This window comes from Nipponia nippon, unplaced genomic scaffold (assembly GCF_047370975.1).
Source record: "Nipponia nippon isolate SJK-2023a ecotype South Korea unplaced genomic scaffold, ASM4737097v1 scaffold_11, whole genome shotgun sequence".
NCBI lineage: Eukaryota > Metazoa > Chordata > Aves > Pelecaniformes > Threskiornithidae > Nipponia > Nipponia nippon.
The window spans coordinates 27,544,760-27,562,418 of NW_028262302.1; the positions used below are offsets into that span (position 1 = coordinate 27,544,760).

At 46.0% G+C, this 17,659-nt stretch overlaps 1 protein-coding gene and 1 non-coding gene across 3 annotated transcripts; one reads left to right on the forward strand and one right to left on the reverse strand.

Annotated features, from left to right (window-relative positions):
- Positions 1 to 5,002: 5,002 nt before the first annotated feature.
- Positions 5,003 to 15,748, forward strand: TBPL2 (TATA-box binding protein like 2). 2 transcript variants are annotated; one of them, XM_087747069.1, is made up of 8 exons: positions 5,003 to 5,157; positions 8,377 to 8,783; positions 9,803 to 9,890; positions 10,560 to 10,651; positions 11,537 to 11,704; positions 13,332 to 13,426; positions 15,220 to 15,316; positions 15,481 to 15,748. In XM_087747069.1, exons 2-7 carry the CDS (start codon positions 8,413 to 8,415, stop codon positions 15,297 to 15,299), a joined length of 894 nt encoding a protein of 297 aa, XP_087603195.1. In that variant the 5' UTR covers positions 5,003 to 5,157; positions 8,377 to 8,412; the 3' UTR covers positions 15,300 to 15,316; positions 15,481 to 15,748. The 2 variants fall into 2 exon arrangements, with proteins under 2 accessions (XP_087603195.1, XP_087603193.1); XM_087747067.1 differs by lacking the exon at positions 5,003 to 5,157 and adding an exon at positions 5,283 to 5,374.
- Positions 5,417 to 5,488, reverse strand: TRNAG-UCC (transfer RNA glycine (anticodon UCC)). Its single transcript has one exon. It is a non-coding gene; the product is annotated as a tRNA-Gly (tRNA).
- Positions 15,749 to 17,659: the final 1,911 nt, after the last annotated feature.

Below are 17,659 nucleotides of genomic sequence, written 5' to 3' on the forward strand. Positions count from 1 at the left end.
AGCGCTGATTTGCTTGCCGTTAATTGGAGGGAGAGGTAATCAGAACTGACTCATCGCCGAGCTGTGCGCCCTGCGGACTCATTCCGGTGTCAGTCATTGTATCTTGCTGATCACTCAGACAAAACTAAGTTTTCCAGGGATTTCAGTGACTGGTCAGCACCCTCCCTTGGCTCACGGTACTTGCATAAGAGTCAGCTATCCTCCCCTATACAATAACCTAGTAAAAGTCGTGTGCTGGCCTAACTCAGCTGACACAGCAGAGAAGGCATCACAGTACATGCTCTAATTCCTGGAGAGCTTGCACTTAAGGTCCTAGACACGCTAATGTCATTGCTCATGTCTTCAATGTTACTGCGACCCCTGCAAACTAAATTCATAGAGGTCTGTTAGCAGCTGCTATATGCACACCCCTCTGCTTTTCTGTGCAAACACACACGAGTGCTACTACTATATTGGTTTTTTCCAGATAAGGCTTAAAGGATCAGTATTTAATTGCAGCAGTAAGTTCAAGGTATGAGACACGGTGTTTGCGTTAGAGCCATTTGTCAGAAAACTTGGAGGGAAACAGCAGCAGTCAGATGATCCATCGCGCACTCACCTCATTTAAATGCAATTCAATTTAGACAGACCATTTGACACAAAAATTAGAAAGATGACTTAACAAAAAGCACGGAAGAATACTTCTGAGCCCAGGTGTCAGATATATTTCTGTGTGACATTCAGGGAGGAGCTGTCCAAGAAAGCCTCTAGCCATTAATTGCTAGGTTGCAATTAAGGTGGCAGCCAATGTTTAACCCACCCACCCCCCTTTTCTGGCCCTATTTTAAATGCAATGCAGAATGAAAAATAAAAATAGACCAATGTGCTCTCCCCCACACCGCAGTACAAGGCTCAAGAGCATGGCTGGGCCAGGACGAGTGAATTTCTATGCAAACAATATACGGAATGCCTTCGTTTAATCAGTTTGTTGCTTTGCACAGATAGGAAAATTAAATGAAGTTAACTGTATAGTTTTAAAGCCACCATTCAGCCTTTCAGTTGAGACAGATGGCTTTTACTTACAGTGCTTCCTCTGGCATTCAGTGGCGGATTTGGCAATCCTCTCTGGGTCTGGTTCTCAGCAATTCCCTGACATGGGGGCAGTCAGTGTCTTCATTCCACATAATAGTGCTGTAGAAGCCAGAAAAAATGGCTCTTTTCTAGCCAGTTTACCCCTTTTCCATCTGACAGAAGTGACTTTCTTTCCTGGTCCAGAAGCCAATGCACGCCGAGCATTGACCTCACGCTGGTCTCTGCCCGCCAGCATGGAAAGCGCATGCATTAGAGGGCAAATGCTGAGAGTCCACTAACGCTTGTAAGGGTACCAAATCCCCCGTTACTGTCCTTTTCAGGCAATAAGAGAGCCCCAGTTTTACTGGGACAAGGAATGGGCAGCTTTAGCACTGTGCGACCCGGGCTGCGCTGTCCAATGCAGGGAGGGACACATGGCACTAGCGGGTAAATGGGAAGGTACAGCCCTCCTTCCCATCACCCAGCAAACCTGGAAAATTAAACTCGATTCTGACCCAATTTCAAAGCGTTGTAGCCTCACTTCTGTAAGAGGGTTATTCCTGATTTACACAGGAGCAAGTTAGAACCAAATACCAAATCTAATGGACGTGATTCTGTTCGTATTTACACCAGCATAAACTAATGATGATACACTTAATAATTCACAATTAAAAGTCAAATTACTCACTATTGCTCAGTGAATAGTCATGGTGGTTTCTTTCCTTCCCTGCCAATAGATCCAGTATCTACTGACACTGGCGAGTGTTGATCAGGTCTAGAATGGAGTATTACGGGACAAGTAAGTAAGAAAGAGCAATGGTGACACTTGTCAGACCGAAGGCACTCCAGCATCTACCTCCGCGTTGCCTTTTGGGCTGCAGCTGCTTCTCGAGAGCCTTGCCAGCTCCATGCAGGTCCTTCGCTCCCGCAGAGCCCGCCGACCTCGCTGCAACTCGCCTGTTCCTCTCTCTGACCCCTCTTTGGGCTCCTCCGCAGCACCTCACTCTGCTTACATCCCTGGCAAAAAGGAAATCAAGGCTCAGGGACCAAAACAGAGCTAAACCAAACAGAAGGAATCACCTACACGACAAGACTAGGATTCTGCTGTTGATAGAGAAGCGTAGAGTCCTGGGGTCATTGGAAGGTGCTGCATTCAGAGACATCTTGTGCATAACATAGTGCTCTTTTCTTGGAACACAATCCTGCACTCAGTTGCTCTTCTACCTCCTCCAAAGGCAGGGCTGTAACGATTCAGGCACTGAGGGCACCAGGAGAAGCAAGCTATGCCTGAGACAAGCTACAATTACAGCTATAAAAGTTTAGCATAAAGCTCAGGAGAGCAGAAAGCAGAACGTTGTCAGTCACGAGCTTTGAATTCCCAAACTAGCTCCTGAAAAAGATAAGATAAAGCCAAACCAGATTAAGCAACTTCAAAGCAAGCAGCGAAGCATTGGCGTGCTAGAATACGAGGCAGCTGTAGAGAGCAACAAAGAATAAAACAGGTAGAGCTTCCTTACTGACTTGCTCCTTGTCGCTTCCAGGTTTTTGGAAGTCTCCTGTAATTAGTCCTGTCCCATAACCAGATTACAGCATCCAGGTAACGCGGGAATGTCTGCTACAGAAATGTTTGAGCCCAATACAGAAATGCTAGGACAAGCTCTGTGGCATAGTCTCCTCCAATTAGTTATCCAAGGAAGAACAATATTGAATGACTGTTACAATGAATGCACAAAGCACTTATTGTTGTACTAATCATCAACTTTCTAAGTAAAATTAACCAATTTGCTAATTAAGACTCATGACAATTCATCATTACTGTAACTAGGCACTTCGGATGATTCATCGCCCCGTAACCGGCTCCCGCTGCTCGGGGACGTGTGTAATGGCTGCCTGCGGCGTGCGGGAGGGAGCGCAGCTCCTTCCCTGCTCCGAGCACTCCTGCTCCTGAGTCACCTCGGCCTGGCGCCGGGCGGCTGCTGCTTTCCAAAGGGAAGAAAAAAAGAAAAAAAAAAAGGAGGGAAAAAAATAAAAAAAATACAGCAGCTTGAGACAAAAGTAATCTTTTTTAAGTTGGGATGGGAAAAATAGTTGCCCTTTCTAATGTTATTTGACCTGGATGATTAGAAAAGCCTCAACGAGTTCGAAGCGATACATGTTAAATTAACGTCTGATCGATGACAGGGGTCAGAGTCGCCTGCTGGAGAAGGAAGGAAGAACCTGCCTCGCAGCAGGGAGGACGATGCCTCTGATACCTAAGGGGAAACCCAGAGACTGGGAGACTGGGTGCCTCCTGCTCGCTGGATCGCCGCTCTCCGGGGCTCCCCCTCACTGGGCACCCCACTCGCTGAGCCTCCCACCACCAGCAGAGGCCCAGCCTTGAGAAGGAGGCTGTGACCACAGAGCCCGCCTGCGGCACAGCCGTGCCTCCCCTCCCATGGGCAGCATCCAGGAGACCCTTCCCCTGCGTCAAAGCAACCCCGAGAGCTTGGATCGCCCACACAGCATGACCCTTGACTCCTCTGATGATCTCTCAGCTTTCTAAACACCTTCCCTTCTTCTCCGCCCCAAGATGGGTAAACAATCTCACACCCATTTAACAGAGGAGGCATCAAACTCCATGACTTACCCAAAACCACATCGCTTCCCACTGGTGCCCGTGCCATTTGCAGGATGCCCCTATCCAAGAAGCAACACCAATATCAAGAGGTTTGTATTTTATGTTCGTCTCTGATGTAGCTTTCTCACTTAAACACCGTGGTGTGACCTCTCCATCTCAGGTTCACAAAATGCAGACAAATCAGTCCCTAGGAGCTGCAGGATGAACATATCTCCAGGGGGTTCTGCAGTGCAACGAAGGATTATTTAGCTGAGGAAACTCAAGGTACTACGGCCGCAATGCTACAGCTATGCCCACACCAGGGAAACACCATGACCACCACAAAACTCCGGCTTCCCAGCTTAAGCACAGCAACAGCATTCACGCACCGGGGGAGCGCCAATCTACTGTCCCTGCAGGACATCACCACGAGGACAAAACAAATCCAGCGCAATTCCTGCGTTGAATTTAATGACTTCCCTGGGCAACGCAGACCCGTGCTGTCATGAAGGAGCCCTACCACAGCCCTTGGCACCCCGTCCTGTTGTGCTGGCAAAAGCAGCCGAGGCCACGGAGCTGCCTGCAACCACCCCCCAATCACCCGCCGGCCCTAAATGGGACATTTTAGTTTTAACCATCTTGAACTGGTCCAAGCTAGCTCCACCAGCCTCCGTAATTCAAGGTGCAACCTCGCAGGGAGTCTTCTCCTTGCTTTGCCGCTCAACTTGCCTCCCGGGTGCTCCAGGACAGGCTGTGCGATGTAAACCAACCTGCTTGAGGCTGAATTTTTCTGGGGCCGGGGGGATTTGGCACCTGTCAAGCGCCGGGGCAAGATGAGTCCCAGTAGCACCACGAAACCAGCCCAGCAGGCTGTGCTGAGGAGGGAAGGATGCTCATCAGCCACATACGCTCTGCCCCGCGGATAGAGGGTACAAATCTAACCCTTCACACCTCTGAGGCAGCAAGAAGAGCCTAGCGGCACCTCCCAAAGACCTGCTGCGTGCCTGGGCTTTGACATCTTCTTCTAAAGGGTTTTTTCAGCTCTGCCAGCTATTTGCAAGCAAATCTCACAGCAGAAAGCAAGGAGTCATGGCTTCCTCTCCCTAAGCGCTGTTAGCAACGCTGGCCTAGCTGAGAATAGGCCATTTTATTGCAACGCCTTGAGTTTGAGGTTTATCATTTTGGACTGGGGCTCCTCTCAAAGCCATAAGGGAGGCAGCTCGTCTTGCAGGACCAGAGGTGCCTTATTGCACTTGACGAGGCAGGTGGGAGAAATCAAGGGCACGTTACACCTGCTCGCTAAAAAGCACCAGCTGGAGGTGCGTTATCTTTGCAAGGTCTAAGTCGCAGCCGCTCTGACTCCCCGTTGACCCTCGGCCCTGCGGAGGGGAGCAGGTTGGATTTGCAGGGCTCGAGCATATGAGGGCACCCCGATTTCTCTAGCCCTTTCCACAGGAGGGAGCAAACCCCTGCGGACAGCCCTGCCGAGGGCAGGGGAAAGGCTCAAACGGGTAAAAAAAAATCACAGGGGGAAGGGATGGCAGCGCTGGGGTGTTTGAAGGCAGCTGCGCTGGGCCCCGCTCCCCGACCGGCCCCACCTGCGCCCGGTGCCGCCTCTCGGGGTTAAAGCCGGGCCCGGGGGCAGGCGTTGGGGGGCCCGGGCGGGCGGCTGCGCCCATGGACGGCGCGTCGCCGCTGGAGCGGTACCTGGAGCGCTGCGGCGGGCAGGTAAAAGGGAGAAAAAAGAAATGAATAGAGAAAAAGAACCTCTGCGTTGGCCGGGAATCGAACCCGGGTCAACTGCTTGGAAGGCAGCTATGCTCACCACTATACCACCAACGCCGCGGTGAAGGAGATTTACCGCCCGCATCCCAAGTGCAGCGCTCCCGCCCTGCGGGACTCTGCCCCGCCGGCCTGGCCGCCATCTTCGGCCCAGCCCTGAGTAGGGGAGTGGTGGGTCGTGATGGTGTAGAGCTGCTGGGAGCATGGAGGAGCCCTGGAGGGGCTCTCATCTGCTGCAGGAGGAATGCTGCTGTGTTTAAACTCTTGCTGTGGAGTGGTGTTAGGGCCAGCCTGTGTACTGGGGTGCGTTGGTGCTGAGGGGGCAGGAGGCTCGGGTCTCTTCATGGTGGTTGGTAAACATTTGCAAAAACACCTCTTTTTGGTATTTAGAATAGTCCTCCTGGTCTCGGGTGGTTGCAGAGACAACAGGGTGAGGGACTAGGAGAGGGCTGGGCTCCACAGCTGAGCATCGTCTTCACCCAGGGAACACAACTTCTTTACTTGCATCCTGGTGTAAACTGCTTTTCAGCTCAGAAAATGGTTTTAGCACAGGCTGTTTAAACCCAGAGACCTCCTAGTGGCAGTCAGTAAAGCCCTCTGAATATGGCCCTATGAAGTATAGAATGCGGTGAGGTATAACCAGGGTTTTACAAGTGCTACTGAGCTTTTTGTATTTCAGACTTGCTGGGATACTTGATCACAGCAGATGTGTGAGAGACCACTGCAGAAAGAAAAAAAAAAAACCAAAGAAAATCCAAGTCTGTTGCTTAAAGCAGCTGGATTTGATTTATGTGTACCTGGGCTGCAGGGATTCCTGCAGTGGAAGGGAAAATGGCTGTTTCCCCCCAAGCTGCCCCAAACTGGGTGATCTCAGGCAGGATCTATGTACGAAACCTCCTTCCTGGAGCTGCTGGGAGATGTCCAAAGCTATGCAGTTGATGGGGCCTTCAGTGAAGTTAATTAACCCAGAGACTATAGCAATAACCCTTGGCAGCCAGCCCAATATAAACATGGTCTTGTGCCCCCTTTCACAGCCTCTGAGCATCTGTCTAACAAGAAGGCAATCTTCCCCACCACTTAACCCTATACGGGCTTTTTCCCAGAGCAGTTCTATGCAAACCTGATGAGAGAGAAACAGAAGGCAAATCTTCCTATCTACTTTATGCAGTTTACTTTCTGTTGCTTTTCTCAGTTTGTTTTTCAGCTGTTTAATGCTTTCAGCCTTATATACCACTCACTTCTCCATCAGCTTCTTTCTTTAAGCTATGCTACAAACTGTCTGCTTTACATATATATTTTTTTTTTTACTATTATTTCTCACATTCTCTGATGCCTCTTAGTATGATGTGTGAGTAGTCCTACAGGCTCGCAGTGATAAGGCTTTTTTGGTACCATCTTCTCTGCGTCACGGTTCATGCAAAACTTTCCTATTAGCTCCTGTGCAGTCCACCAGAGGTCTTGCAGAGACTCTGCCTTCCTTCCCCTGTTGCCAACTTGCAAAATATCTATTTCAAACAGAGGTATTTTAGCTATTCCATAGTACGTTGTTATTTGCAACTGTTAATACGTTTGTATCTGACCTCTTAATTGCCAGATACTGCTCTTGGATCCAGTTTTCCGAAGAGCCGAGGGGTTAAGGAGTACCCAGTCTTATTCAGCAGCGTTCTGCCCTGAATGATCTCATGTGAGGCTCTGCATCTAGAAGTCAGTTTTAGAAATAGTGTTGAACCTCGGTGTTCATGACGCTTTCAGAGCTATACCTGATCACGTCTGTATTCAAGCTAGTAAGGGTTCTCTGGGAGGGTTTGTCACTTAGTAAGAGTTTTCCAAGTGGTCTACAGGCAACTATACTGCAAAGCAGGAGCAGAGCTCTCCCAGTGCGCACGGCTGCGTTGCTGAGTGAGCTGATTAGCACAGAACACGGAGCAGCGCTCGCTCAGGGCTGAAAAGCATTGATCTGGAAACCCTGCTCCCGCTGGAGCGCAGGCGGTTGCTGCCAACTCTAGGGCCTCTGTCTTCTGCACCGTTCCCTGTTCTGATTTGTGCTTGGACTTTTCAAGTCCTTTTAGCTCTCGAGCCCAAAAATGTTTAAATGCACACAAACCCTCTTGTATGGATCATCATACAGCTGTCACCTGCTCTGGGTATTGGCAGAAACCACCTTCTTGGAAGAAGCTTTCCACTAACTAGAGGCTTATGCCCTAATGGATAAGGGAGTAAATCCTTTCTAAACTCTTGCCTCTTCAATATTATGATGCCTTTTAAATAGCTTTTAATAATAAATAGCTGATAAAGAAGGACATTAGTATGCAAGAACTTGCTTGCAGATATGTTGCATGCTTGATCTGGGAAGGAAAGCTGGCTTTGCTGGCTGTGTCTCACTTAAATTAGTCTGGTGACCTCCAGCAGCTGCAAGAATGAACTGCTCGTGATTCTGTGAGCTGCTGCCCTCTGTTGCACAAATCCAACACAACACTGACACTGTCCCCTGTTAGCAGGGAGGGGAAAGAGTCATAGACTGAATGGGAGTTAAAGCCAGCCAGAAAATGCCAGCTGTCTTCCTTGGAAAAACTGATGAGCAATTATGTTGGTAATGTGCATACCTGAGTACGACAATGGCTGTGAAGGGCAAAAGCCCTGGTTGTTCCTCCAGTCACTGCTGAAGGTATACAGTATTTTGCAACTTGTGGTATTCCAGGAGTACCCTAGACTGCCTTTGAAGCATGGTGGGGAAAATGCATATCTCCGCCATAGGAGTTACCTGGATTTTTATATGCTGATAGGCAAGCAAACAACACGCTTTCAAATCTTGAGGTTATTCTTTTGCTATAATACGTAAGGGGGAAAGTTATTTCGACTTCTTCGTTGAATAGAAGATTAATCTTAATTTAGTCTCCCAGTTAATGTTTTAATAGAAGATTCTTAATGACACTTTTTCTTAATTCAAGGATGACCTCTCAACTAGTCCTCAGCTGTTTGCTCCCATGAGCCCTTACGATGTAGACCTTCCAATTCAAACAACTGAAGATGTCTTGTTCGGTTCTCAATTTAATCAGCCCAAAGAGCTTCCAACAGACTTCTCCTCTGTGGACCTCAGCTTTCTTCCAGACATTACCCAAGATAACAAAGAACAAAATCTATCTGAAGATGGTCACGCAATGCAAAAAGAGCTTGATGGGGCAATATCAAGAAATGAGGACAGCGGTATCTTTGTGGCTGAAAGCAGCTTGTCATATCCAGATGCAACTCAGCCATCTCCTGAAGCATCTGGCACCTGTCCTCCTCTGACACCAATGACGCCTATGACCCCAGTGACACCTGCATCGGAAAGCTCTGGCATAGTTCCTCAGTTACAGTAAGTTTACCTATGTATTATATACATAGCCTATATAATAGTCGTAGTTTCACTTACACTGCAAGGTGCTGCTCTGACTTCTCACTCAGAGAATGTAGCAAGTGTCGTTTGGTCTTAAATAAGCCCACCCAAAAAACCAGAGGGGCAATTATTCCTCTTTGAGGAGAAGTGGAGCAAATGAACTGACAATACTGGAAGGCAACTGGATCCTGTGCTGATCAGTGCAATACAAAACTGGCACAGAACAATACCCAGCTTAGCCAAACAGGGGAGAGTGGACTTGATAAACGGGCTGGGCGAGTATCTGAAATGCTTCTGGCTTGTTAAGGGGGAAAGTCTCTTCTGGGAGACAGGAGATGAAGTCTCTCAACGGTAGGTTCGGTACAAATTATTTATATATAGCATGTACTGCTAGTTACTTCAGTCTGCAGAATGAGAAGATAAATAATACTTGAAAAGGAGGATTTCTTCCAGCAAGGAGAATGTTAAGGGTGACAGCACACTCCAGGGGTTTAAAGATGCTGCACTCAGAAAAGCAGACCAACAGCATGAACCGAGCAAGGGAAAGGGGCACAAAAAGAAGTCTGAGAAATTCTGGCCTCGTTAAAAGATCCTGTCCTGCCTAGGCTAGAGCAACTATGGAGTAGTTTATACCTGTAGAGAATAACATACCCTTACCTACCTGAAGAGTGCTGTGGTAACTCTGTAAACACTTGGTAATGGTTCAATTCAAAGCTGTAAAAGACTTCAGTGATGTAGTTATTGGAAGACTCACAAACTTAGTATTCAGGGACTAATAATTTCGTACCTTGTTATATTTCAGAAACTGTAATTTTGGTATTGAATTACTTAAGTTTTGCCAAAAGTAGCTTAATGCTAGAGTGGGAAAGAGGCAGGCAGGAAATCAGTTGATGGCAATTATTAATTGGAGTGTGACTTCACATTAAGTTAATAATGTTGGGGGTTGGCTCTGCAGTGACTTGCTTTTGCAATAAGAAAATTCCTCTCTCATTCCTCAGGAATATAGTGTCAACTGTAAACTTGGCTTGTAAACTAGATCTGAAGAACATAGCTCTGCATGCCAGAAATGCAGAGTATAACCCAAAGGTAAATCTTAAGGACTCTTAAGCTTTACCCTCTCACTCCCCTTTCTCAGTGCTGCTGGATTCTAACATACAGATTCACCATGAGCTTTGTCCCTTTTCTCATAGTACTGTCTTGATCCATAAGAGAAAGTCATAAAATTCTGTAACTTGAGCCTGTTAAGTTAAAAGAAATACAGGGGACCACAAGGAGACTTTTTGTTTTCTTTGAATAAAGCCCTAGCAATGAGATGTTACCAAGCTGTTTAAGAAAGGAGATGAACTCTTCCACCTGTGGCCAGCTACCTCCAGCTGAAAGGGCTCCAGCAGCCTTTACTGGTGGGGTTAAAACTGAATTAAAGAGAATTACTAGAGTCGAACTGGTATTACATGATACTTTTAGCAAGTGGCCTGGACTGCAGAAACTTACTGAGAACAGACTGGGTTTCTGCAAGTGACTCTGGACTGTTCAACAAACTGTAAGGGATGAGGCAGCGGTCCTGTGACTACAGTCTTAAGCCCCCTGGTCCTATAGGGGTGGAAAATAACTTCAGGGTGGTAAATAAACACTTAGCACAAAGCAAATGCATGCTGTGTTGAGCTTTGAAAGTGACAATTCTTGATAGAATGAACAGAAATACAGTACTGCCAAAATCTCTCAGCTGGACTGTGAGGTCTTCCTTTGGATTTGTAGAGGTTTGCTGCTGTGATCATGAGAATCAGGGAACCACGAACAACAGCCCTCATCTTCAGTTCAGGAAAAATGGTCTGCACAGGAGCAAAAAGGTATTTTTTGTTTTTCCTTCCCTCTAAAGGTCTGGGTCTTGCAGCTATGCCTATATTCTGATGAAAAATGTCAGAAAACCTTGTTTAAATTATCTAGCAAAGGACTGTCATAATTGCAAGAAAAAAATGAAGCACTGGTATTGAAAAATGTCTAGCTTTCTTCACGATGGCAGTTTAGTAATTACTGAACTGTGTGCTTCTGGCCCTGAATATAGATTGAGCTGAGCAGACACTAGCAGAAAAGCTGCTAAAATGCCCAGGAATTGTTAAGGGGTTATTTGCATTTCTCGCCGACTTTAAAGTGAATTAGGACATAACTTGTGTCTGTCAAGTCTCTCTTCAGTGTCTGGGTTCACCAGTCAACACATCTGCCTCTAGAGAAAATGAGAATTGGAGAAAAGCAAAGGTTATTTCTGTACTTTGAAGCTCTTTTCGTCAAGTTCAGCAGCTGCCTTGATTTTTTTTAATGTCCCTAAGCTGTCAATGAGATAATGCATTAAGTTGCAGCTTAGGAGACCTCTTCTCCAACCCCTGCCACCTTCCCAGCTAGCTAGATGATTGTACTGGTGTCTGCAGTCTCCCTTTGGATCAGCTCTGAGAAGCTGCTGTAAGGAACTGAGAAAGAAACCTCTGAAGAGGGGAACTCCTGGGTGATGCAACGTGCCCCACTGTGCTCAAATAGACCACAGGAAAGGGAATGACAACATGCCTCTTCCCTTTTAGCTCCCTGAAGTGGCTCTGGGGATAGAGGCTTGCTATTTTAAGCAGTAGCATATCTTTTTCTGGAGGACAGATTAGCACGGTGGTGGCTCTAAACTGACTTCCAGCTTGAGAGCAGAAGAAAGCACTAATCAAAGCTGCTTTCCCCTTCTGCTCTTCCTTCAGTGAAGAGCAATCACGGCTCGCAGCCAGGAAGTACGCGCGTGTGGTGCAGAAGCTTGGGTTCCCTGCCAAGTTCCTCGACTTTAAGATCCAGAATATGGTTGGGAGCTGTGACGTGCGGTTCCCCATCCGGCTGGAAGGCTTGGTTCTCACTCACCAGCAGTTCAGCAGGTATGTGGAAGTTAGAGTTACAACTGCGTGCAACTTGAAGCAGTGTCTTTGTAAGCTGCAAACAGACTCAAATGCTGAGGTTGTACAAGCCTGGCAAATGAGAGTAATAATTAACTGGATACTGAATATCGAGCATGTCTTTTTGCTCACCAAAAGACATGCTCACTGGTTCAGAGAGCATGAAGTGGCTCTAGACACCCTGTGTTACAATAAAGATAGTAAAGTTTATCTTCTGCAGTAACTCCTGTTCTGAGCGGGGCACAGGCCAAAATGAGCCTCTGCTTAATTGCCAGGATGAGGTACAGCAGCGAGCGGTAAAGCTTCCAGCGCGTGAAACCCTGACTGACACAGTTCAACAGCGAGGGGCTCTTCGAAGTTGCCCTCCCGCGTGGTGTTCCCTGCTTTCTCCTTGCAGGGACACCATAACCACCAGCTTTAGAAACCTTGCAACTGAGAGCGTGCTACACCAAGCGTTCGGTCACTTCTGGGGTAAACTTAGCACAATGATGGCACATGAGGTCTGGTTAAGGTGAAGGGCTGAAGAACTGCAAGAAGCTCCTGGGTTCTTTGCTCAGTTGGTTAATGAAGAGATTATCTTTTGTAAAAGCTTTCTTTGACTGTGAATATTGTCGTTTGACACAATCTTCAGTGTTGCTGCGTATCAGCGGGGAAACGTGCACCAGAAACTCATTACTCTGAGCTGTGTTGGTGATCAGAATTTTACTAGTCTCCTGTAATTGCCCAGTGCAATATCAAACCTTAGTGGGTATCTTTTCTTCACTGCAGACCATGTCAACAGGAAAATAACCGGTCTTGATTAAACAATTCAGGTTTAATTGGAGCAGCTCTTAAGCTACTTGAACCTGGTCTATGCCCTTGCTCCATTGTGAACCTTTAATACTAAGGTGGCCTCTTAACTCCGGTCAAACCAGATGCCTATCTGCAAGGATAAGGTTTCTAAACTTCAGGCACGAAGCCAGACTCCAGCTGCAAAATACAGAACTGAAAATATGGTATGTTTCTGGGATATCGCTTCAGTTCTTTCTGTCTGGATGTCTATTAGCCATCAATTTAAAATAAACCTGTCGTTGGGTGATGGGCATGCTGTGCCTTCAAGATGGGCTTGTTCAGAACTAGTTATTGCCATCACTGAAGAAAGGGTGAAGATTTCAGCACTGACAAAATCAAAATTCAGTTGTGTCTTTTATTAGCACTGCATTTAATATTTTGCATTTAATTTGGGGTCTAAATATATATTAAAGATTCACTTGGCTGTCATCTTGTCTTAGTTGCACAAGATGCTTCCTGATAAGGGCTCTTTGCAGACTCAGAAGGATTTGAGTACTGTTTGGAGATTACAATAATGGTTTCAATGCTACGGAAAATCAGATTCAGAAGTGGCTCAGAAAGCTTTAGAAGTAAGCATGAAGAAGAACTACCAGCTCCAGCTGGGATTCCCAGGTTTCTCTGGAAGATGTCTAAAACCAGACCTGCCTCTCTCTGGGTAGCTAGCTAAAATCTGTGGGTTTAATTACTCTATTGTTAGTATAATTAAAGAGCGCTTTAGTAAAATGCAAATATTGTTTCAATATTGTATGCATAATCTTACCTGCTTGCTTTGAAACAGCTATGAACCTGAACTGTTTCCTGGCCTTATCTATAGGATGGTCAAACCAAGGATAGTGTTGCTTATCTTTGTGTCGGGGAAAGTTGTACTGACTGGTAAGTGGTCTCCCTCTGTGTATCTGTAATCAAGTGCTACCACATCTTCTGGGAAAGTGTTTAAATTGAACATCAGCTAAACTAATATCTTGCCACAGTAAAGCCACTCGGTGATCTTTTTTAATGCCTACTGCTGCTTATCTGTGTTTTCTGCAGATAACAATATCAGTATTGTTGCACTAGAATTCTTCGTTGCTTCATATAGTGTCTCAGATTTCCACGTCGTTAAACTTGAGTATCTTTATTCAAAGTATAATTCCGTGTGTCAGTGTACAGAATCCCACCAGGATGCTGACATGCTAGCAACTACTCAGTCACTTAAATACGAATGTCACGATAAGCCATTTAAAATTGTTTGGACAGGAAGCAAACTTCTTAAAACACTTCACTGACAACATTTAGTAGGGATTATTAGAGGAAAGGGTGGAGATCTAACAACTCGTTCCAGACTGTTTGGCAAAACACTCATGAGGCAAAAGCCTTGCTGAGTAAGTCTGCTCAGCAGGTATCTGCACCTCAGATCCCGTGTCAAAAAAGTTGAATTCCTGAGTGCGTGTTCCTAAAGCATTTTTTTTTTTTAAAGCTCACTAAAATGCTTTTATTCAGATGTATTGAAAGGTAATGGTACTTGTTCCCAGAGGACCCAAATGCTATATGTATATTCACAACGCAGCTTTGAGGGACCTGAAAGACAAAAGAGAAGCGCTTGCCTTTAGCCAGAGATTCTTACAATCGTAAATCACGAATGAGCTTGGCTGACTGAAGCACGGGGCACTCATACAAAGCTTGAATGCTTCCCCCTCCAATGTCCCCCCACCTTCTTCTTGGGTCCAGTAAAATCTGGCCAGTTCCATTCCACTGGTACTCCCATTTTTGGATACACTAATTGCAACACCCTTGGGAGTGCAGAAGGCCTGGAAGGACTGAGGCGAGTCCTTGTCTGCGAATACTGGGCCCGACTGTAATGACAAAACGGAATCTGCCTAGCTGTAAGGGTTTTGGGTTTTTTTTTTCCCTTATCAAGAAAGTAACTTGAAAGTAACTTTACTTTTGAAAGTAAAAGTTGTAGTAATGCAGATGAATTAGTTGTGTCCAAGTGTGTTCTGAGGGAAAGGTTTACACGTTCACCCCGAGTGCCACAACTGCTAGTTCATTTAAACGCAGGTTGTTTGTGGCAAACGGTTGTTGCGCTGGCATGGCAGAGTAGTGTCGCTGTCAAGGAATATTCCTGCCTACTGCAGTACAGTTAGTGTACAAGGCTTGGTATGAAAGACCTGCTTGCAGTAACATGGAAAAGGCCAGCTTTGAAATCACAGGTGCCCTAATGAAGCTTAAAAATACAAATGCTCCTCAGAACTGGAGGAGGGGAGTTCTCAAACTGTGGATCAGCTTCCAGTAGTGAAATAAATGCCCTTCATTTCTTGTTTCTATCTTTCCACTTACCTCGCCAACAGGCAGAGCTGTTACTGTTGAGCAGATAATACCATGGCTCTTCTCAGAGGTTTGTTGTTTTTTTTTTTTTCCCCAAAGCCGATGTTTTGTATCTGTCAAGAGTAGCCAACTGCTGTTTTGGTTCCACAGATTAAACAAAACCAGTCTAGTCTTACAGCAAAGCAAGCTAGAAATTGGTGGCAGAAGTATGATAGAAATTCTGCCTTAAACTAATAGTAAGTTGCTTTTAAACTCCTGTGTTGCTTCATGGTTTGTAATCTTATCATTAGGTTTGAGTTGCATTCAGTTGTTCTCAACACTCTGTTAATTCTTAACCTGCTTTTTCCTAAATGTCTTTCTAGGAGCAAAAGAGCGTTCTGAAATCTATGAGGCATTTGAGAACATCTACCCCATTCTAAAAGGTTTCAAGAAAGCATCATAGCATGGCCCATAAAGCAAGTAAGAACAATACTGGCGTTTGTATTACTGTGCACGGAACAGAAGGAAGGGTGTTCCTGGACCCCGTTGTACGGTTGTGGATCATTAAGCAAATGATGCTATTCCGAACGCTATAAATGCTGATGCCTTTCTATAGTTTGTGAAATGGTTTTTTTTGCTTTCAGATTAGCTGTCTGTTAATCCGCTGGAGTTCTGATGACTTCTGCCAAGCTGAAAAAAATTGCCAAATGAATGTACTTTTAATAGAACACATATTGAGGTGGCACTTCAAGTATTTTGTAATACCATGTCTCTCTTCCTGAATCAACACTGCACTTCAAACGAGCTTTATCAAAATCCTCAGCTTTAGGTGTACTGAAACCTAGCAATCCTGCAATGTTGTACTTTCACATTGAAATATATTTTTGCCTACAATATAGCCTACAAAATCCAGTATGACTTGATGTCAGTGTTTTGAAGACAGTGATTGTAGATGCCACGTACCAAATCCCTCCAGTCCTACCAGCTGGATAAACTCTTGTGTGTAATGGTGTTGGTACTCCTGTTCCAGGGAAGACATTCGAGGGCCCTGGCAGTGCTGGAACACACCTAGAAAGTCTGGGGGCGGAGGGGTAACTAAGCAAATGATCTAATTTGGCATGACACAAATCAGATTTTAACGAAATGGTACCCATGTGTAATGCTCAAGTCCCCTCAGCTGATCGAGTTTGTTGCTTGGCCCAGACAAAAACATGTTGGTTAGGAACTGCCTTTAAAATGGGCTTGAAGAAAATACAGTGGGGTTCTTGTACTTTTATTTCCAAGCGAACTCAAGGCTTTCTTTGCAAAAGGCGGTGTGTGCTCAGACTGGTGATGTGACTAGGAACAGTGCAAAGATTATCCCTTGACTGTTCTGGTACCTCCCGTGATTCCCTGGAAGCAAGGGGGGTGGGTGTGGGGGTGTTTGTTTGCTTGTTTTTCCCAGAACGGGGCTTTGGCCCCGCTGGGGTTTGTCTTGTGTCCTCCCCTGTTCCCTGCTGAAGATGGGACAGATGTGTCAGGAAACTCCCGGAGCCACTAGAGGCTGCTGTCAGATGACTTAAGCGTAACCCAGGCCAAGTCTGTCCCTCTCGGTGGAAATACGCACCGCGGGCAATGGCTTAATACAGAACAGGCTGTCGGCGTCCTGCTGAGCTTAGTTTTGCTGTCACGAGTTTACTTCTGATTCGGCGAGGATGTGATTTCAACTTCTGTGCCTGCAATGTCTCGCAAGTGCTTTTATAGCTGTCTCGCCGCTCCTCTGGAAAAAAGTTTTGAAAACCTTCGTGCACTTCCTTATGATAAACTGGTCTTAACTACGTTATCAGTTCCTTTGTCACAGGCAAACTGTGCATTTCCACACTCAGATCTATTCTAAACAGAGGCTTACTTTTCTGTTTGTTTTCTGGTGCTGTAGACTTTCCACAGCTATGGGCTGGACTTTTATTTGCACTGTAGCTGTAAAAGCTGATAAGCGTTGAGTTATAATATTCTTTTCCAAGTGAAAAACAACCTGCTTTTACTGGGATGCTGGAAAAAGTTGATCTAAGATGAGCCCTCTTCAAGAAATTGCATTTTAATTAAGAGCTTGCAACATGATTTCACCAGTAAAGTTAATGCTCTTTAGAAGTGTGGATAAAGTCTTAAAGATAAGAAGTGGGCTCTGTGCCTTTTCACTGAGCTGATAACGTAATGTTTGCTATGGTTCTACCTGCGTAGCGCTGTTTGTGTTTTGTAGCACTAGGAAGAGGAAACAATATAGGCTGGGATTCTCTTTTTTTTTTTTTTTCTTTTAAACTGGGACATGTTTTGGTTTTGTTGTGATTTTTTTTTTTTATTTTTAAGGGGGTATTGCTTTAAGTTATTCTGGCTTGTGTGGACTGTTTCCCTTCCAGTTGTCTGGTGTTTCTCACAGAGGACTGACTTCTCGATGCTAGCTGATCGTACCCACTTAACTCAATTCTGGCTCCAGCCTGGAGGCTGGGGTGAGGAGGCCTGCTACCCTGTCGCTCTTAGGGATGCGTATCGATACTTGCCACTTTTCTTATACAAATTGTCCTTGATATTATTGTGAATATAACCCCAGGGGACTGACTTTGATCGGCGTACGTAGCCCACGCGGCGGTGTCGCTGGCTGGCTGTGGTAGGGGCCCCCCTTGGGGCTGCAGCAGCTGGAGCCCCACCGCTGCCCCACCCTGGGAAGCCAAATGCCTTGCAGAGCAGCAGAACCTGTGTGAGGTTCATGTGGACACTCAGCACCCCAGGCAGCAGAATACAACCCCCCTGTTCACCGCAGGCTTCAGTAAGCACCATGGCAGATCTGCA